The 22,336-nt window shown below is 51.5% G+C and overlaps 1 protein-coding gene across 1 annotated transcript in view; it reads right to left on the bottom strand.

The window, feature by feature from the left end:
• RIN3 (Ras and Rab interactor 3) overlaps positions 1-22,336 on the bottom strand; it is a 152,261-nt gene that overhangs the window by 24,133 nt on the left and 105,792 nt on the right. The window contains exons 6-7 of the mRNA XM_049899486.1: positions 17,099-18,685; positions 10,310-10,618 (exon numbers count right to left, since the gene is read on the bottom strand). Coding sequence (XP_049755443.1) covers positions 10,310-10,618; positions 17,099-18,685 — 1,896 coding nt within the window. The remainder of the gene's footprint in view (positions 1-10,309; positions 10,619-17,098; positions 18,686-22,336) is intronic.

The following is a 22,336-nucleotide window of genomic DNA, read 5'->3' as shown; positions in this document are numbered from 1 at the left end:
AAATAATAATGAAATTCAGTCTGTTACATAGGGCTGTTGTGAGGATCAAATGAGCGGTTGGATTAAAACAAAAAGGTTTTATAATCTAGGAGCCCATGGAAGCAGTAGTCAAGAAATCAAACGACGTACTGCATTGGGCAAATCTGCTGCAAAAGACCTCTTTAAAGTGTTCAAAAGCAAAGATGTCACCTTGAGGACTAAGGCGCGCCTGACCCAAGCCACGGTGTTTTCAGTTGCCTCCTATGCAGGCGAAAGCTGGACAATGAATAAGGAAGACAAAAAGAGAATTGACACCTTTGAATTATGGTGCTGGGGAAGTATACTGAATATACCATGGACTGCCAGAAGAATGAACAAATCTGTTTTGGAAGAAGTACAGCCGGAAAGCTCCTTAGAAGCCAGGATGGCGAGACTTCGTCTCATGTACTTTGGACATGTTATCCTTGGAGAAGAACATCATGCTTGGTAAAGCAGAGGGTTGGCAAAAAAGAGGAAGACCATTGATGAGGTGGACTGACACAGTGGCTGCAAGGATGGGCTCAAGCATAACAATTGTGAGGAAGGTGTTAAGACCAGCAAGTGTTTCGTTCTGTTGTACATAGGGTTGCTATGAGTTGGGGAACCGACTTGATGGTACCTAACAACAACACCCACAACATAATCTACGAAGTATCTAGAAGAGGAGTTGGCAAATTATTTTTTCCGTAAAGGGCCAGACAGTAAACATTTTCCATTTCATGGGCCACATGGTTTCTATCATAACTACTACTCAACTCTGCCTTTGTAAGGAAAGCAGCCATAGACACTATTGTAAATGAATGGATGCAGCTGACTTCCAATAAAACTTTACTTACAAAAACAGGTGGCGGGCCAGAGTTGGCAACCCCTGATCTAGACGGGAGGGTCTATCATTTTGTCATACCTGCCTCCTCCAAACTTGCTGACTGGCTCTTGTGCCGACGCAGCAATCTTGGGCAGCGTGATGCTCAACGCCATGATCTGCTTTGGTCCTTACCTTCCGCCATGATTCCCACTTAAAGCCATTCTCTTCCTCCAGCAAGTCTTCCCTGAAGACCCCATCTTCCACCAACTAGGTTTAAAGTCCCTATAAATGGGGTTCCCTGGCCCTGTCATTGCAGAATGGAAAAATAAATATCATACCTTAACCCCACAAAGGCCGGTCAGCCTAGAACAGCAAATGCCTTCGACCCTGCCCAGCCCCCATACCCCGCTTTACTTATCATGACTACACAGTTCTGCATCTGACCGTATATTTTGTATTTCTCTGTTTACTTGCTTATTGACAGGCTCCCCGATTAGAATGTAAGCTTCATGAAGGCAGGGACTTTATCTTGCTCACATCCAACACCTCAATAGCGCCTGGTTCGCAGCAGGTGTTTAATAAACGTATTTGTTGAATGAAAGAATGAATGAATAGCATTTATCACGTAGCATGATCATAGCTAGTTTAATGCTCTGTTATCTGCTTGAATTGTGGGCTTCCTAAAAACGAGGACTGGGTCAGCTTGTGGTTTTGCAGTTAACTTCTGTCTTGGCAATAAGTGTTTGTTGAACAGCTGAATGACTGAATTGATTTGATGAAAACACAGGCTGGCAGGAATTAAAGACCATCCAGAACAGTGGCTTTTCAATTTACTTTTGCAGCAGAAGTCTGTCGCTGCAAATGGTTAAGTGCTTGGCTGCTAACTGAAAGGTTGGAGGTTTAAGTCCACCCAGAGGCACTTCAGAAGAAAGGCCTGGCAATCTACTTAGGAAAAACCACCCACTGAAACCCTGTGGAGCACCGTTCTACTCTGGCGTACACGGGGTTGCCATGAGCCAGGGTCAACTCGACAGTAACTGGTTTGGTTATAGTTTTGTGCAAGACTTGGCTACTCTGTCTGAGTCAGGGTGGAGGCAGCAGGGCTGACCTGTGGTTCCTACAGAGTTCTCTGGAACCAGACCGAAAACCAGTGGACTAATCTGAAATCCCAGCTGCACAGATGAGGAAGCTGGAGCCCAGGGGCGCAGAGGTGGGTCTGAGGTCACCTGGGAAATCTGAGGTAGGAGTGAAACTGGAACCCAAGAATCCTTGGCCCTATCGCCGTCCGGCTGTTCGCACCTTGTGCCGACACTTCTTAGCTCCCAGTTCTGCCTCCAAACAACAGGCCTCCCTGAGGAAATCACTCCAGCTCAGTCAGCTGGAGTGCTCAGCTCACAAGGTGCTCAGTCTCGCAGGCTGTGGCTTGGAGGCTTGACACCACAGAGTCCTGGCCTGGCTCAGAAAGGGAGGAGGCTGCAGGGGCTGGGAAACTCAGCCAGGACTTGGGTTCCGTCTTTTCTGGAGTCATATCAGGATGTGCTGGGGAGGGTCTTGAGGCAGGAGGGTGCAGTGGTCAGCACAGAACCTGGATTCAAGTCCCAGGTCTATCACTGACCTGCTCAGGTATGATCCCGAACATACGACCTAATCTCTCTGAGCCTCAGTTTCCTCAGCTCTAAAGTGGGGATAACAGTGGTGTCCACACTTCATGGGGTTGTTGGGAGGATCAAATGACATGGCATTTGGAAAGTGATTAACAAGCGCTCGCTGGGCTATTGGAGCGTGCTCAGCGTTAGCCCTGGTTATTATGACAGACAGCAGGATAACGCTTCTTACCACCCTCAGAGGATGACGTCTTCGAGGGCCTGAACTCTGTTTCCATCGTGGGTGTAAAAGCAAGGTTGCATCACTTGTAGGCCTGGTCCCGTATGCGCTCTCGCTCTGCCACGTGGATGTCAACGCCCAGGGAGACCTCGAAATCCTCCCTCCTGGATTCCCGAATGACTTGACGGAGGAAAGCCCCCTTTCTCTCCCCAGCCTCCTCTATTCTATCAAACTTACATGAGTAAGAAATAAACTTCAGTTGAGTTAGAATTAGAGAGATTATCTGTCATAGCTACCAGGGTTTCCTTCACTCATCATCTACCTACCTACCCTACCTACCTATCTGTATTGATCTCAACCAGACTAGAAAGAAATTCACCAAAATACTACTGATTGTTTTTCAACAATAACACTGGTGTTTTTGTCACCAGAAATCAGTTAAAAAATTTTTAATACAGGTTTTTAAAACTCAACAGCCTGAAAACAAAACTATAACAGAACAAAACCCAACAGCCTGCCTCCCTTTCTCTGTCCTCTCCATCCGCAGTCAACTTCACAGGCCCCTGGGGTCTCCACTGAGTGCCCTCCTCCCATCCAGGCCACAGCCTCTGTGAACCTCTGTGTGAACAAGGTAGAGATTCCTAACTGACTTGTGGCCTGTACCAGGGAGGTGGATAGGAGGAGCCTGTGGGGCTCCTGGATTCTGTGACTACCCCTTTGGCCCCACATCCCCCAGGGCCAGAGTCAGGCTCCTTTTCTGGAGCTTGTAGCATCAGGGTGTTTACACAGACTATGGAAGGAACTGAAGAAGGCAGGAGACTTTCTTGGGTTTGAATCTATTTCTCCTCTATAGCAGAACCAGCCCTGAATAGCTGGTCTTAGACATTGAAGAGGCAGGAATGACTAGTTTGTCAAAGTCGGAGCAATAGGAAAAATGATTCTAGAAGTTCTAACTGTTCTCATCAAGCCTCACGAAGTCCATGAGGAGCCCAGTGTGCTCCTGGCTACAGGTCAGAGGGTCATGTTCACCCAAAGCTATTTGTTCCATGAACTCCCCACTCTGCCTGACCACAGGCCCTAAATCTGCTATACTGAAAAACTCACTGGATCAGGATTCAGGGAACTTGGGATCCACCCCCAGGCTGGCTGCTTGGTACAGTGATAACAGCACAGGCTTTGCAGTCAGATAATTCGAGGTTTGAATCTTGACCCATCTGTATTACGGGTGTGACAGCAACGACTAGTTGCTGTCGAGTCGATCCTAACTCATGGCAACCCCATGCGTGTCAGAGTAGAACTGTGCTCCACGGGGTTTTCAATGGCTCATTTTTTGGAAGTAGATCGCCAGGCCTTTCTTCCAAGGCATCTCTGGGTGGACTCAAACTTCCAACCTTTCAGTTGGCAGCCAAACATGTTAGCCATTTGTACCACTCAGGGGCTCCTTTGCACCCTCCAGAATGGCTAAAATCCAAAGACTGACCAAATCAATTGTTGGCAAAAATATAAAGCAACGTGAAGCAATTTTTAATATACTCTCAGTGGGAAGGTGTCTCAGAAGAAAGGCCTGAAGATCTATTCCCCCAAAATCAGCCGTTGGAGACCCTGTGGAGCACAGTTCTACTCTGACACACAGGGACTGACATGAGTCAGAGTTGGCTGGATGGCGACTGGTAACAGCAACTATGTTTCTGGAAAAGACAGTTCAAAGAGGTTAAATGATTCTCTGGAGTCACGTGAAGGAGCCCTGGTGGCGCAGTAGTTAAGCACTTGGCTGCTGACCGAAAGGTCGGTGGTTCCAACCCTCCAGCTGCTCCGAGGGAGAAAGATGTGGCAGTCTGCTTCCATAAAGATTACAGCCTTGGAAACTCTATGGGGCAGTTCTACTCTGTCCTATAGGGTTGCTGTGAGTTGGAATCAACTGGACGTGTAACCTGAGCCTACGAATGGCAGTAAATTTCCATTAGTCCTTAAACTAGCCCAAGCTAGATATGGCCCACCCCATATGCACAGAAGGGCCAGCTGTGACTGCTGAATGACCTCAACATAGGGTGCAGCAACAAGAGGTACAAATCAGAAGGAAAATCATCAGCCGGACCCTATTCCGAAGCGAAATGTCCAACGAGAACCACGTCACCTCCTGTTTCCTGACCGTCTTCCAGAATTTTCCGTCCCCAGTACGCCTGCACGGCTGCCATCTTGCTGCCCAAATCACATATAAGCCCTCCCCATGACTCAGGGAGTCGGATCTGAGTAACTTCCTCCTGGCTCCTTGCTCTGCACACTACAATAAAGTTACTTTCTCAAAGACCAGTGTCCAGTTAATTGGCAAGTCTGTGTGCACTAGACAATGGCCTGCCTCTAGGGTTCAGTAACAGATGGCACACAACAACAAGAGTCGCATGGCCCGGTTAACTCAGGATTCATGTCTCCAAGTTCAGCCTTTCCCACTGCCCCAACAGGTCTCCCGGGCAGCCCAGGCCTACTGTCTTCCTGTTGGCAGTGGACCAGGTGGGGAGCACATGGGGTACTACTGCTGGCATCACAGCAATGGGAGAGGCGGTGGCTGGGGAATCTTCCCCAAGATGAGAGGTGGGAAGTCTAGAACCAGGGCTGGGGTGCAGGAAAAGCTGCTTCTGCTTTAAGTGGTCAGAGGTGGAGGCAGGAGCTCTGTCCTCCAGGGGTCAGCACCAGCTCTCAGGGCTGGGATGTCATAATGCAAGGGCTAGGGGCCCTCTGGAGGAGGGAATGTGAGTTGACCGCCTGGGGTAGCAGGCCTAGTCCTCAAATCACTGCTATCATACTCAGAGGAGAATTTAAGAGTCAGTTGGGGTCATGCTGAGAATGTGTAACCCCAATCTAATCACCAGGAAACAGTTGAGAAACGCAAGATGAGGAACTTTCATAAAATAAATAAATAAATAAAAAGGTGGGGTGTGGTGGGGGCAGAAACCTGTAATTCTCAAAAATATCAATGTCATAAAAGTCAAAGAAAGGCTATGGAAACATTCCCAAATTAAAGGACTTCGTCTCATATACTTTGGACACGTTATCAAGAGGGATCAGTCCCTGGAGAAGGCTTTCATGCTTGGTAAAGTAGAGGGTCATTCAAAAAGAGGAAGGCCCTCTCAGCAAGACGGATTGACACAGTGGCTTCAACAATGGGCTCAAGCATAACAACGATCATGAAGATGGAGTAGGACCAGGCAATATTTCGTTCTGTTGTACATAGGGTTGCTATGAGTCAGAACCAACTCAACAGCACCTAGTAACAACAACAAAGACACATAGGGGCAGTTGTGTTTCAGCGTAAAACTCTCATCTTCTATGCGGGAGAGCTGGTTCAATTCCCCACCACTTCACCTCATGCATAGCCACCATCACTGGAAGCTTGTGTGTTGCTACGAAGCTGAACAGGTTTCAGCAGAGCTTCCAGGCTAAGACAGACTAGGAAGAAAAGCCTGGCAATCTACTTCCAAAAATCAGCCAATAAAACCCTATGAGTCACACTGGATCGGCAACTGATCATGGGAATGGTAGAAGACCGGGCAGCATTTTGTTGCATTGTTCATGGAGTTGCCATGAGTTGGGGGCTGACTTGACAGCAACTGATGATAACAAGAACAACAACAAAGACCTGGATAAATAAATGTAGTGCCCGGCCCTTGACTGGACCCTGAGATCCTGAACAGGAGGGGGAAATGCTGGAAAGGACCTTATCAGATCAGTTGAGGGCCTGCAATAGGGGCGGTAGATTAGAAAGAAATGTATCGATGCAAATTTATGAAGCGGACAACAGCATTGTGGTTTCCTAAGAGAATGTCTCTATTCTTAGGGAAGCATTTAGGGGTCGAGGGGAAGTATTTAGGGGTAAAGGGGTAAAACATACGTGAAGGGCCAAGATGTATGTGAAGGACTAAGCTGTATGGTTCAGAAAAAAATAATGTATGCACAAAGGGAGAGAAGGAGAACTAGTGCCAATGAGAAAGCAAACTTGGTAACATATTACCAATACACAAGGAGCATGTGGGTGCTACCCTTTCACTGTCCTATTTTTATTCTTGCAACTTTGTACAGTTAGAAATTATTTCCAAATACATGGTGAAGCAACAACAACCTAGCAGCAGAACTCTTTGTTTTGAACAAAATCCCATATGGAACCCTATGTGTAAAACAGGTGGAAGCAGGGTGGTCTGGGGTGAGGCTGGCGTGGGGCTCAGCCTCTCCTGGGAAACTTTGGTGGCCCCTGCGGTGCTTCGTGGAACCCGGCTTGGAAACCACCGAGCAGGTTCGGCCTTCATATTTTGGGGGATGTTGGTGGGAGGCAGCCATCCCTGCGTCTCACTATCTATTTAACACACATACATGCGTACTTGGTCATATCTGATTCTTACAACAGCTGGGGCTTCCTAGCACCATTTATAAACGAGAACGCTGAGGCTCAGGAATTTCTGTAACTCTCTGAGCACCAACACTGTCCAGGTACTTTGCAGGTGACCCTGAAGAGGAGGCCTTTTATCCCCATTTTATACACAGGCACAGGCCCAGTGAAGTGAGCGTCCAGGGCTCCAACACTGAAGCTGGGGTTCACACCCAGGTCTGCTGAACAAACCCCAAAGTCCCTGCATCTCGCGGCAGTACCTGCTTCCTCCCAGGTGAAGAAGGTGAGACTCTGAGGGGCAGCCCCAGCCTGCTAGGGGCAGAGGTGAGATTAGGAGGCACTGGACTCCCAGTCAAGTGCTCACCCAGTGGTTGGAAGGAAACACGTTGTCTGTTCCCTAACGAGAAATATGTCTGTTCCTGCATGGAACCTTCACACTGGCCTGTCCTCAGAGCGAGGATCTCCCTGCTAGAGCCTGGCTTTGGAATCAGCTGAGATTCCAGCTCCTTCCCACCAAGGATGGGGAATGGTAAGCTCCCTTGCTCTGCTCCACTCTGTTTTCTCCTTCTGCTCCAGGCGGGCACTCTAGTTGCCGCCTTTCTTTCCGTTCCTCTTCCCCTCAAAATTAGCCATTCCTTTTCGATTCCCTGAGGCCCTGGTGGTACAGTGGCTAAGAGCCACGGCACACTACAGCTGCAAACCAAAAAGGTTGTCAGTTCAAATCCACCAGCTGTTCCTTCGAAACCCTATGGAGCAGCTCTACTCTGTCTTACAGGGTCGCCATGAGTCGGAATCGACTTGATGGCAACAGGTTTGTTTTTTTTGGTTTTTCCCTTCCTCTCAGCAAACTTTTTTTTCCCCTTTTTTATTGTGGTAAAATATAGATACATAAAATTTGCTAGCTCAACCAGTTTTAAGTGTACAATTCGGGGACATTAATGACATTCACGATGTTGTGTGACCATCACCACCATCACCCCAAAGAGAAACTCTGTACCCGTTAAGCGGTATCTCCCCAACCTCCCCCCGGCCCCCAGCCCTCGGTAATCTCTAATCTCCTTTCCCTCTCTATACATTTGCCTATTCTAGAGATTTCACACAAGTGGGATCATACAATATCTGGCTATCTTTTTTAGTAAGAAAATTCTTTGTTAGCAAAAATCATAGTGTTTGAGCATCACTGCCATGAGGTTGGGTTTTTAAAAGAATTCTAGGAAGCCAGCAGCTTCTGGGTAAACCGAGGCTCACTGAGACTGGAAGGCCCTTTTCCAGCCCAGAGCTGTCTCCCTAATAATGTTGAAAGGCTTGCATTGTCCTCAGCCCACGCTTTACCCCAAGCCCAGCATAATCCTGGGGGAAGTGATTCCCGTAATTAGAAGCATAGATGGGGAAGGCAGCTGTCATTAAGTGCCGGCAGTTGTGCAAGATGCCAAATGCAGGCTCCTCTAAATCTCACAGCTTGCCTCATGTGGGGGTAAGAGTGTGCCCACTTAACACATGGCGAAATTGAGGCCCAGAGCGCCTAAGTACCCTGAGTGCTGTCCCAGAGTTGGGAAGGCGCAAAGCTGAGGAGGGAACCTGGGTCTTTCTCGCCCACTTTCTCTCTCTGAGGCTGCTCCCCGCACAGGGTCCTACAGGGCTCTGCCTTCCTTCTGGCTTGGCCCAGTTTTGCTGCTGCTCCCCTATAGAGAATGCAGGACACCCTGAGCTTCCCTCCCTCCCTCCCGGGTGCTCTATGACCAGGATGCCAACTCTGAGAAGCTCTGGGAAGGTTCTAGGCTAGCTCCTGGCCAGGTTTTTGTGGGGCCAAGATGGGGCCTTCAGCTTCAGGTGCCCCTGCCAGGCACGCTGGGACACTTCACGGGGCTCCACAGCTCTCACACTGACCTTGTCAAGCTCTTCCAGAGCTCTGGGCTCTGCAGGCTGCCCCTGGCCTGCAGCTCAGCAACATTTTAGGACGATACTCTCCCGTGGAGTGCACATCCTGGGCCTGTTCTCTGAGCTCCAAACTGCATGGGACACCCAGACCTCCAAGGGTAATGTCCACGTGGCAAAAGAAGCCTCTGCTACACCATCCTACCACTGCTACATCCCTCCATCCTGTAGTCACAGGGCCAACATTAGGACAAAGTGTAACGGGTAGTTCTAACTCAGTGTAAGGAGCCCTGTAACACAGTGGTTAAGAGCTTGGCTGTTAACCCAAAGGTTGGCAGTTAGAACCCCCCAGCCACTATGTGGGAGAAAGATGTGGCAATCTGCTTCTGTAAAGATTACACTCTTGGAAACTCTATGGGGTAATTCTGCTTTGTCTTACAGGGTCACTATGAGTTGGAATCACCTCCACGGCACAAGAATTTGTGTGGCTTCAGAGTTAACAATCCTTCCATTCCTATTGCCAGGGATGCTACGTACAGTTGCACAGGTTGCTCCCTGCACAAGGGCATTCAGATGAAGGGGTGATTGGGGGATGACATCCAGCCTGTGTTCTGTTCACCCAGGTGTGCATCGTGGTGTAGCGGTGCCTGTTCCTGTCTGCCCGGAGGAGTCCCTTCTCTGTATCCATATCCCTTGCAATGTGACTTTGCGGCTTTTCCTAAGAAGAGGAGGAGTCAATTTCCTCACTCCTTGAATTTGGGCTGGCCTTGTGACTTGTTCGCTCAATGAAATATGTCAGAGTAACATTGTGGCCATTCAAGCCTAGGCCTCAACAGGCCCTGCAGGCTTTGCTTGCTCTTAGACCCCTGCTACTGCCATGGGCGCAAGCCCAGGCCAGACCACTGGAGGATGAGAAACATGTGGCCCAGTGCCCCCTACCCTAGACCAGCCAACCGCCAATCAACCACTCAACATCCGCGCAAGACCATTCTAGACCGGTCAGCCTCCAACCAGTCTACTGATGATGACACACCTATAAGTGACCCAGCCAAGCTTGGGCACGCCTGGACCAGATCAGCATAACAGTTTGCCTGCCTGTGGACTTGTGAATTGTGAACTTACATAGATGCTTTTTCCTAATTCACACAAAGGCATGGTATGGGTGGACTTCCTCGCTTGTCTCCAACGTTGCAGCCAATCACAGCCCTCCTTTTGATCTGTAGGTAACCCCCAGGAGGTGCCCAGGAATCCCACCCCGACAGGCTTCTGAATCTGGAAAGATTACTCTAGTGCCAGGGGTCTTCCAAGAACTCTGGAGTTCTTGGTGGGGGTCATGGACCCGCACGACGCCATAGCTTACGCGCCATGAAAGGAGCCCCCAGCCAGGCCCTCCTTGGCTGCCCACCTACCTGGGTTGCCAAGGGCCATGGAGTCGTAGATGAGTTTGCAGGTCTTGAGCAGGATGGCGATCTTCTTCTCAGGCGAGTAGGCCTTGTGCATGCTGGAGAACTTCTGCAGGATCTTCTCCATCATGGGCACCTCCGGCACGCTGGTGGTCACACCCAGGTCGGTGGTGGTGGTGGCCAGGACCACCAGCTGGTTCTCCTTGAGCTGCTGCAGTGAGCCGTCCTTGCTGTGGATCTCGTGCAGGCAGGAGTTGATGGCTTCTTTCAGTGGCTTGAGGACACATTTGTACAAGGCAGACTCCACGATCGCTTCTGTAGGTGGGTAAGAATGGGAGGGTGAGGAAGCTAGCCGCAGGGATCCTGTCACCGGCCCTGCTGCCCAACAGTGCAGCCATCCCGCCCTGTTCCTGGAAATACACACTCACAGCTCTGGCAGTCACAGCCCGGGGCTCTGACATGTGAGAAACGTTGTACAGTCAATAGGAAGCCATGCTGCAAAGATGCTGGCACAGGTGCCCCCTGGGGCTGATACTAACTGGCCATTATATCCCAGTGCCTTCTACAGGGCCTGGCACAGGGCTCACAGGGCTGCCTCAGCACAGAACTCTAGAGTGTACCATTGACATTGGGGTTGTTCAGTGCACAACCTGTGCAGCTGTACACCGAGAACCTGGGTGTCCAGTAAATGTTCGGTGGAGCTATTCTTTTTTTAAACAGGACATTATCAAATAAATTATCCTAAAATTAAAAAAAAAAGATTAAAATACAATTTTAAACAATGGGTTCTTACTTAACAGAAGGAAACATTTTAAAAGCATATTTTCAAAAGTTGTAGTCTTGCCAACACCAGAGAAATAATCAACTCAAAATATCTGCTGCTTTAAAATTGTATTGATAGGTTTCACAGTATTTCTCTGCAACACTATTATCTGATCTGATCAACATATATATGAATGGAGTAATAACAGCTTACACTTATCATGAACTCGTGATACAGGTATCTTTTTTATTATCATAACAATTTAAGAGTAAGTGTGAGTGTCCCCATTTTACAGATGAGGTGGCGCACAGAGGCCAATAACTGGTCCCATGGCTACAGAGCTAAGAGCCGGCAAAGCCTGGATTCAAACCAAGGCAGTCAGATGTTTTCACTTCTTTTACTTCTTGAGCTCAACTATCCCCCATAGATTCTATTTGTTCTGTTGCGTATGGTTTGGGAGAACCTACAAAATTCTGTCTAAAGTAAAGAAATACATGAATCTTTTTTCTTCAGACTTTCATTGTTAAAACAAAATCTGGTTAATTCCACTACCTAAGTCATTTTCTACGTATGTTCCTTTCAGTCTTTCCCTACACACACACACACACACACACACACACACACTCTCTTTCACGGAGGATAAATGTATTTGCGATTGTGTACTACACTACTTATAGCTATCAAACATTTCCCATTTCTTTTTTGTTCTGGTGGAGCTATTCTTGATGCCTCTCTTTCTTTCAATTCCCAAATCCATTTGACTCTGGTTTCAAAATCCCCTATACCCAGAATCTCATTTCTTACCAATCCCATGCTGGTAGCTCAGACCTGGGCTACCATCGTCTTTTGCCTGGTACTTCACTAGCCTCTTGCCTGGTCTTTGATTATACATTCTCAACACAGCAGCCAGTGTAATCCTGTTATGACATGTTAGGTCATGACACTCCTCTGCTCAGAACCCCATAATGGCTCCCATCTCACTTGCAGTAAAAGCCCATCTTCCCCATGGCCTAGAAGGACCCCTGGGATCTGGCCTCGTGACTTCTCTGGACTCATCACCTTGTCTGCTCCCCTGGATTCATCCTACTCCAGCCACCCTGACCTGCTTGCTGCTCCTCCGACCTGCCAGACTGCTCCTGCCTCAGGGCCTTTGCACTTGCTATGCCCTTTGCCTGGAGCAGTCACCCCACAGATACCCGTATGGCTTGTTCTTTCATTGTTCAAACGTCATTGCAGTGAAATGGGATCTAGTGAGCTCTGTCCTCACGACAACCCTGCCACATGCATGTTATTATCCCCTCTACAGGACCTACCGAAGCGCTGGTGTGTATATGGGGGGGGAGCATTACATAGCTCGATGGGGGCTGAATGAGGCTTTGAACCCATGCCTACCTGATACCAAGGTGATGCTCAGCTGCTTTGGGTGACAGTTGGGAAATATTCTCAGGAGCCCTTCTTGGCCCTCCCCCTGTCCCCAGGGGGAGGGTCTCGGCTAGGGGTCCAGTAAGGGGAGACCCTTCTAGGGCAGCATGGTGACAGCTGAGCTGTCCTATCCCTGGGATGAGAGGGAAGGGCTCATGCCCCCTGGTTGAGTCTCGGTTGACCCCTAGACAACCCTTCCCTGGGGTTGGCATTTTTATGGGTTTAGGACCTGTCCTGGCCATCCTGGGTCCCCGTCCTGCCACCTCCCTCTTCCCTCTGCTTCTCCAGTTGCTTCAGCAGTTCACCCCAATCCTGTCCCTCCATCCAGGCCTGGCTTATGTCCTCTACCCCATTCGGAGCCTTTTGCAGCTGGAGGTACAGTGACCTGGGGGCGAGGACCTGCGTCAGTCAGCTCTGCGGCTGCCCCGGCTCCTGTGTGACCTTGGCCAAGTCACTTCCCCTTCTGGGCTCTGCTTCCTCATCTGCAATGTGAGAGGGCTACAGCCCCTGCCCCTAGGGTCCCTGGGTCCCTTTTGTCTCTGAGAGCACCATATCTCCTGCAGCTGCCTCCTCTCCAGACACTGGCCCATGAGGCCACAAGTTAGTCCTTTGTTCGTCTCAGGCTGCTCCTCGTGCCTTTTGTCCCTGATAAAATCAGAGTACCCGAGCACAGGGTTCTGCCCGGCCTGTTCTGTGGTTTAGGTTCTTCTACTGTCTACCTGACATGTGGGCAGAGCTTGAGGTACAAGGCAGAGCAATAGAATGGTTAGTTCGTGGACAGGGTCAGACTGTCTGTGTTTGAACCCCAGCTCTATCACCTGCTCCCTGTGTGATCTTGGCCAGTGGTTATTGATTGAATTGTGTCCCCTCAAAATACGTGTTGAAATCCTAACCCTTTTACCTGTGGATGTGATCCTGTTTGGAAATAGGACTCTTTGTTCTATTACTCAGACTATACCAGTGTAGGATGGATCCTAAACCTAATCACTTTTGAGTTATAAGAAGAGCAAATTAGACAAAGACAGATACCATGTGAGGATCATCTACAAGGAACCAAGGAAGGCCTAGGGCTGCTGATGAGGAAGGAATCCAGACATGGCCAAGACCCTGATTTGGACTTCTAGCCTCCAGAACCATGACACAATAAATTTCTGTTCTTTAAAGCAACCCACTTGTGGTATTTGTGGTACAGCAGCACTAAGTAACTAAGACACTAGTGAGCTCTGAGTCGTGGTTGCTCAAGAATCCCAGTAGCCCAAGCCCATAGAGTTTGGCAGAAATGTGCAGAGCTGGGGATGGTGTTAGGACTGTGTTCCTCTGCCCGGAGCACCTTCCCAGCCATCTCTGCATTTCCATCCCTTCCTGTCCCTAGAAGGCCAGCTCAGTGGCCACCCTCTCTGCCTGGAGGCCTCCCTGCTCCACACTCATGCCCATGGGTAGACTCTGGTGACACTTTGCTATGTCACCTGCCTGGCTGGATTCTGAGTCTGGACCTTCTTGGCATTCAGGTACCTGGGACAAGGTTGGTCTTGACTGATACTTGGAGGCTGGCCCATGCTGGGGCTGGGGTCCTCCCTGCACTGTCTAGTGTGAGCTAGGCTTGTATTGAGCCTCCACTGCCTGGTCCCAGGCCACCAGGCCAGCCTCCTGACTGGTCTTCCTGCTTCACCCCTTCCTCTCTGCCCTCCACACAACACACCTTCAGGGGTTCCATCATCTCCAGGCCCATCCTCTGCCTGACTGTCATGGCCCCGCATGACCCTCCCACAAACCTTCCCCTCTCTGCCCTTGTCCACACTGAGCTTGGTAACCTCTTACTTCTCTTCTAGGCCCCAGCTGCTACACTCTGGAACCAGGGCTGACTTTAGCTTCCTCTGGGCCACTGTGAGTCTTCCTTGTCCCTCCACATCCTCCACGCCTCCCCGTCTGCATGGTTCTGCAGCTCTGTCCTCAGACCCTGGATGATCTCACCAGGCTCATGGCTCTTTAGCTCCCACCCCTCCCCAGAACTCCAGACGTGTATCCCAACTGCTTACTTCTCCCTCCACTGAGTGTTCAATGGACATCTCAAATAGCAAGTGGCCAAAACCAAGCCCCCAGGCTTCTCCCAGCTCCCACCAATCCACCTAACCCCCTAGATGCTCCATCTTGGGAGATGGCAACTGCACCCTCCCAGGGGTGCAGACACAAGCACTTGTACCACCCTGCCTCCTCTCTGTCATCCCACGTGCAGTTGGCCAGCAGATCCTGTTGGCTCCATCTTCACAAAAGATCCAGAATCCGACCACTTCGCACCCCCTCCTTGACCTCCACCCCATCCCAGCGTAAGCCGCCATCACCACTGGCCTGGTTATTGCGGTAACCTTCTCTGGATCTCTTTGCTCCCACTCGGCACAACGGACAGAGTGAATGTGGAAACTTAATTTATCAAGTGTTAATAAGTTAGATCATGTCACGCCTCGCCCCCCCCCCCCCCACCGTCTAATCTCTTAGAGTCAAAGAACGTCTTTGGCAGCCCACTTGGCACTGCATGGCCTGCCCCCCGTTACAGAATGAACTGTGTCCCCCAAAATGGGTGTTAGAATCCCAATCCCTATACCTGTGGCTATCATCCCATTTGGAAACAGGGCTTCCTTTTTTATGTTAATGAGGCCGTATCCTGTAGGGTGTATCTTAAACCTAATGATGTTGGAGATAAGGAAAGAGCAGATTAGGCACAAAGCAAGCGTAAGCAGGGGAAAGATAGATACCACGTGGAGCTGACGGAGGAATGGAGGAAGCCCACGCTAGAGTATCTGAGAAGTCAAGGACCTTCCCTCAGAGCCGACAGAGAGAGGAAGCCTTCCCCTAGAGCTGGTGCCCTGAATTAGGGCTTCTAGCCTCCTGAACTGTGAGAGAATACACTGCTGTTCGTTAAAGCCACCCACGTGTGGTATTTCTGTCCCAGCAGCACTAGATAATTAAGACACCCCCGTGATTCCCTGGCTTCACTTCCTACCACTTTCCCCGGCTCCTGGGCCACCTTACTCTGTCATTTACTCATTTTCACGTTTGTTGCCTCTCACTCCCACTAGAGGGTAAGCTCCCCGAAGGAAAGGGTTTTGCCAATTTTGCTTCTCGAGAGTGTCTGGTGCACAACCCGTAAAACAAAACCTATTGCCATTGAGTCAATTCCAACTTACAGAGACCCTGTAGGACGGAGTAGAACTGCCCCATAGAGTTTTGAAGGAGCACCTGGTGGATTTGAACTGCGAACCTTTTGGTTAGCAGCTGTCACTCTTAACCACTACACCATCAGAGTTTCCATCTGGCACACAGTGGGTGCTCAGTCATTGTTGGACGAACCCACTTGCTCAGCTGACTCCCTGCTCAGACCTCAAGCCCCTCCGGGCAGGGCCTCAGGCTCTGACTCATCCACCTGGTGGGGAACAGGCTGCCCGTGGGAGGGCCCAGCCCATGCCACCCCCATCCCTGAATCCCTGAGCTTCCTGCCCGTGGGGTCCCTCCACCCCCAGGTACTGGGCTCCGCACAACCCAGGGCCCCATGCAGACGTACACTTGGCACTGGCCTCCTGCCGCCTCCCCCACTTCTCAACTCCACAATCCATCACTGTGTCTGAAACTCCCCCCTCAGTCCTTGGGCCAGGCAAGCTTAGCCGTTCTCAGGAGCCCACAATCAAAATCCAGCCTCCCTGGGCAAGGCAGCACTTAAACTCTCTTTTTAAGAAACATTCACTGTGAATCTACCTGGCTGTAGAGTTCCAAATGTCCCTTCTTGTGCCACTGACCCTTTCGGTGTTGAATTTGGTGAGGTGGGCTGGGGGGTCCCAGGGAAGACAGCACTTGAGGGCTTGGGGTGGTATCTATTTTGAACTGGTCCAGAAGTCGTTCAATGTTTTCACAAGTGGGTGGCCATAGCACTGTGATCTTGCTGAATATTTTAAATATTTATATAGGTGCGTAATTGATTGCAATGTGAAACATATTTCTCGCCATGGATCACAATCAAAAAAGGCTTGACAGCTACTGGGTTAGAGGCTAATAAGGGGTGGAGGAGGGCCAGGGGCTGCTTTAGAAATGCTGGTCAAGCAGCAAGCTGTCTTAGGTCAGTTCCCTAGAAACAGAGCCTGAGACAGGGATTCAGTGCACACCACTGATTTTTGGGGAGAATTCTTAGAAGAAAATGAGTGAGGAAGAAGGATGGGGCTGGGGAAGGGCTGGAGTAAGGATCTGGTCTTAGCCACAGCCTGATCCCATGGGGAGCTCTGGAGCATCACATAGCGGGTCCCACCTTGAGGTAAGAGGGTGGCCTTTTGTAACCCATGGCAGAGAGTGACTAGTTGAGAGCTGCTGGTTGAGGGAAGGGGGTGCAGGCAACATGGATCCTTCATGGCCAAGGTCAAGTTTGAGAAAAGGGGGCAGCTCTGAGCCATTAGCAGCCAACACTCGCATAGCGAAGAGATGGTTGCACCAGCCCAGGGGAGGGGATATGGGCAGGGCACCAACATGCCCACTACAGAGACCTCTTCTGTCCTAATGGCTCCCGAGCCTATGAGCCCCTTCGTCCTTCCCTCCCTTGCACCTGCCCCCAGCCCTGCCCAGGCACTGACCGAGCTCCTCCTCCAAGTGCAGGGTGGGGTCCACTAGGGCCTTGAGCTCGGTGCTCTGCAGCAGGTAGCTCTTGAGCTGGGTCATCATGGTGCGGATCTCCTGTAGCATCTCGGTGCTGGAGGCCTGGTGCGCCATCATCTCTAGGCTGTACACCTTGTAGTCCTGCACCAGGCTGCCGAAGTACGAGGCCTTGTCCTGTGCCAGCTCCACCACCTTCTTGTACAGCTTTCGGTTGTTGGAGAGGAAGGCGTGGAAGACATTGGTGAAGCTCGCCAAGCTCAGCCGGTGCCGGGCCTTGCCCAGGATCATCGAGGGCTTCTTCTTCCCGCTGGGGCTGCAGAACTGCTCCAGTTCCTCCTCTGTGCTGCTGGTTGAGTAGGAGTCCTGGTCTGTGGCCAAGGTAGGCACGCCCAGGCTTTCCGAGAGGGAGGCCAGGGAGCCTGTGAACTCTGCGGAGCTCTGGGGATGGGCCCCGGCCTGGGCATGGAGGCTCAGAGTCCCAACTTGGGGGGCAGGGCTTGGGCCTTCCTTGGGTGGCCCAGATGGGGGCTTCTCAGGGGCTACCTCCTCCATGGAGCGCTCAGGGCATTCGAAGGGACTTAGGAGGGCCGAGGCCAGCTGCCGGGAGATGCGCTTCTTCCTGGGGGGTGGCACTGGGGGCTGCTTGGTCTTCTTTGGAGGCTCCTGTACGCTGCCCGGGCCACTGGCTTTGGCCTCCGCTTCCTGGTCTTGCTCCGTGGTCCTCAGAGGCCTGTCCCCAGGACTGTCTGAGGTCCCCTGGAGAGGCAGGCTGAGCGAGGTTGCCCTGGAAGTGCCCAACTGATCCCCCTCTGCTGCCATCCCCCTGTCTGCCTTCCCCGAGCTGAGTTCCTCAAGGGAGGCCCTCTCAGAGAGGTGACGTCTGGGGGGTGCAGCAGGGAGTCTCTTCTTCGAGAGCAGTGGTGGGGCAGAGGCCTGCTGCAAGGGGCTGGGGGCGGCTCCCGGTTTCATCTCTTCCTCCCGGAGGGGGCCCAGGCCTGGGGAGGGGTGTGGGAGCCTCTCGCAGGCTGTCATGGGTGTATGGCTTGGAAGGTCTGGGGGGCCTGGGGCATGGGGTGCGAGGTGGGTGGCAGAAACTGGGGGTGTGAGAACAAGTGGCTCTGGGGAGTGGGGAGCAGCAGCCACGGGGTCAGAACGGGGCGAAGGGCAAGGAAGAGCAGGAGTTGGGGGCGGAGGAGGGGAGAGAGGAGGAGGCCGGAGTGGGGGATTGGCGGGGGGGACTGGGGGTGGGGGTGGGGGGCGGCGTGGGGCCCACCGGGAGGTAGGTGAGGTAGCGTTGGAGGTGAGGGGCAAGAGGCGCACAGGGCAGCTTCCCAGGGATGGCGGGTCAGTGGACTGGGCTCCACTGCAATCCTCGATGAAGACAGGGTTCACAAACCACAGGCAGTCATTTCCCACCGCCAGCTCAATTTCGCAGGAACAGTTTGAGTAATGGGCTGTAGGCCTGAGGCTGGAGGCTGGGGGCACCCCCCTGGGGGCCAGGTCTCTGGGGGGCTCCGATGGGCTTCCTGCTGCTCGCCGGGGGTTCAGCGCAGAGTTCCAGAAGCCTGTGAAGACAGGAGCAGGAGACGCGATCAGTTCGTTGAGCTGGCCTGCTGCCCCGAGAAGAGGTGGTGTATGGGGTGGGGCGGGGGCCGGGCCAACCAAAGCATTTGCTTCACTGCTCTGAGGGTTGTTTTCCCCTCCAGGGCTGTTTTAAACCTCTCCCACCACTTCCTGCCTGGCAAGGGGAAGCCCCACAGGATGCTCCCCAGCAGCACTGGGGTGGGTGGGAGGTGATGGAGACCGTGGAGCCCAGCTGCAGTTCTATCCCTTGGTGAGTGAGAGCTCACCAAGGGTGACAACCTGCTGTGCTCTAGGGCCAGGCAGGTGGGGACAGAGGGGACAGCAAAGTTCCTGCACCCGCCTAGCTAGGTGTTCTAGGGCAGGCCACTTAACCTTTCTAGGCCTCAGTCTAATCATCTCTAAAATGGGGTGATGAAAGTACCCACACCGCAGGCTTGCGAGGAGGGAATTAGTTCCTATTGGGGAAGGTGTTGGGTAACTTGGAATTGCTCGGCCTAGTTTGGTCACCCCAATTGTTATACACTGGAAGAACAAACCCAAGGATTGTGGCCAGTGGGATCTGACCTTACCGCCCAAGCCGGGGACCCCTGGTCACTGCAAAATGATTTTGACTCAGGTCAAAATCAGCATTAAAATAAAAAGCCAGTCCCATGCTACCAGGTAGGGGAAGCCAGCAGATAGCAGGGTTCCTGCACTGCTGAGCAAAGTTCTGTTGAACAAACGCCCTTCCAATAACTCAGTCCTCATAGACTCAGCCCATGGCCATGGCCACCACAGCAGCCCCTCTTGTAAGGCCTGTCCATACGGAGGCAGTGCTGGTCAGCACTAGGCTTGTTCTGGGTCAGGGCTGTGGGGCAGCAGAGCTGAAAAGGCATCACAGGTCGACTAGCTTGGGAGTTCTTGACCTCTGGGTGCCACCCCCACCAGGAATCTGATGAAAGCTCAGAGTTCGCCAAAAAAAAAAAAAAAAAAAAAGGCACAGGGACCCAACATTTCATTTCAGTTGGCTTGCAGACCACGCTGAAGCTCACTCAAGCAACCCCTCCATGGAGAAAATCGTGGGGCCCAGGTCTTGTCCACCCTGTTAATTTCAGAGGTGTACAGAGATTTAGACAGACAGGCCCTTGACAATGAATGGCTGGGCCCCAGCCTCTCACCCAAGCTCTTGTTTTTGGCCTGTGGAGGGATCTGTCAGTAAAAAAGCTTCCCAAACTAATGCGTAGGACAATGACAAGCGCAAATGTTCATGGAGCTCTCGTTCTGTGCCAGCCGTGGTCATGGATCCCTGATCACCAGCCTTGAAAGTCAGTCTGAATACTGTCCCCGTTTTCCAGGTGAAGACAAGAGGCTCAGGAAGATTCAATAACTCACCCACAGTCACAGGGTTAGTGAGTGAAGGAGCTAGGGTTTGAACCGGGTCAGACTAGTCCTAACATGTCATCGAGTGGATTCTGACTCATAGCCACCCTATAGGACAGGGTAGAACTATCCCATAGGGTTTCTAATGCTGTAATCCTTATGGAAGCAGACGCCACATCTTTCTCCTGCAGAGCAACTAGTGGGTTCAAACTGCCGACCTTTTGGTTACACTGTGCCAACAGGGCTCCTTTAGACTAGTTCTAAAGCCCAGGTGTTTACCCCTGTGTGCTGCGGCCTTGCCTTCATAGGAACTTGCGACACTTCCTATCTCAGTGGCTCTCCCGACATCAGTGTGTGGCAGGGTGATGGGCGTGTACCCCAGCACTTGGGGTTGGTAAGAAGACACAGGCTCTTGATGTTGAAAGAAAGGAGATGTGACAAGATGGCGGAAGCAGCTCTATGTGTACCTGCTCTGACAGATGGCTGTCATGGGGATGTGGCCCTTTCCCACCTTGCCAGCTGGGGTCACCAGCCTACTCACAGTGAGCAGGGAGATTCCAGGCAAGTGGGACTGTGAGGAATTGATAGAAAGTGAGTCGTGACCCACCCAGCTGGGTGCCTCCCTCTAGGTGGGCTGTCATGGGCACAAGGCCCCCTCACTATTCAGCACTGTTCTAGGCAGAATCCCTGTGTCTTGCAGCCTGAGTGTTGTGGCTAGTGGAGAGGGGCCTGCTGTTACCACATTGACAAGAATGGCAAATGTTCACGTGACTATTTTTAGCTTGAAAAGCTCTTGGCACCTCAAAGCCACAATCTAAGGGCCTGGTGCATCCACAGTGGGGGCAGCTCTCGGGACTCTCCCTCGATCTGGAAGAGCTAGTCTTCACGACTCGTTGGCCTTGTGCTTTGTTTTCATGGGCAGCTCCTGACCTCTCTGTGATGGATTCACTCTCCCAGTGTTTTGTATCAAGCACACAGATGCTCTGGTCCTGGGAAATGAGCATTTGGAAGCAATGTGTCCATATCTACACAAGCCCAATAAAGTCCTCCACTTGGAAGTTTTCCTAGCAAGGAGCAGCAGGCAGCCGGGCTGGCTCAAATTGTGAACTGGGTAGCAGCCTCACATGTGAGCTGAGGCCCCTGATGCTCACCTCCACATTTCCACAAGACTTGGGCAAAGATGGAAGTCATGGGGTAGATGATGTACAGAGCGTGCCTGGACACTCCCACTATTGCAGATCTAGATCAAGGCCACTGCCTGCCCCATGCCTGGACACTCCGACTCTTGCGGATCTAGATCAAGGCCACTGCCTGCCCCATGCCTGGACACTCCCATTATTGCTGACCTACATCCCTGGGTGATGCAAATGGCAAGCACACTTGGCTGCTAACCAAAGGGTGGAGGTTGAAGTCCACCCAGACGTGCTTCAGAGGAGAGGCCTGTTGATCTACTTCTGAAACACCAGCCGTTGAAAACCCAGGGAGCGCAGTTCTACTCTGACACACCTGGGGTCGCCATGAGTTCGAATCAACTCAAAGGCAACTTTTTTTTTTTTTTTTTTTTGCTTTAGATCATGGTCACAATCTATCCATGCCTGGACACGCCCCTTACTGCCCACCTAGATCATGGCTACCTCCCATCTGTGCCTGGACACACCCATTATTGCCCACCTAGATCATGGTTGGAGCTCCAGTACTGCAGTGGTTAAGAGCTTGGCTGCTAGCCAAAAGGTCGGCAGTTTGAATCCACCAGTAGCTCTTCGGAAACCCTATGGGGCAGTTCTACTCTGTCCTGTAGGGTTGCTATGAGTTGGAATTGACAATGGCAATGGGTTTCAATGGGTAGATCATGGTCACCCACCCACTCCCGTTGATTCCGACTCATAGTGACCCTATAGGCCAGAGGAGAACTGCCCCACAGAGTTTCCAAGGAGCGCCTGGCAGATTCGAACTGCCAACCTCTTGGTTAGCAGCCATAGTGCTTTACCACTACGCTACCGGGGTTTCCAATCATGGTCACAGCTCCCCCCAATACTCCTTGCTGCACTATACCAGGCCTATAGCAGGCCCTGGGTTGCTGTTTGTTCAGAAGCATTTCCATCTCTTTAGCCTGGCATTCAAGGCCTGTGCAATCTGGCCACAGCACATCTTTTCTAGTGTCATCTATCTGCTGCTCTCTTCTTCCTGAACACGCCATGGCTGCCCCACCTTCAGGTCTTGGCTAATGCTGTTCCCTGCTCTTTGAATGTTTTCCCCACCCTCTCCACCTGGCA

The sequence above is a fragment of the Elephas maximus genome, chromosome 10, assembly GCF_024166365.1.
Source record: "Elephas maximus indicus isolate mEleMax1 chromosome 10, mEleMax1 primary haplotype, whole genome shotgun sequence".
Classification (NCBI taxonomy): domain Eukaryota; kingdom Metazoa; phylum Chordata; class Mammalia; order Proboscidea; family Elephantidae; genus Elephas; species Elephas maximus.
The sequence above is the reverse complement of the archived record's forward strand: the minus strand, read 5'-3'. Positions and strand labels throughout refer to the sequence as shown.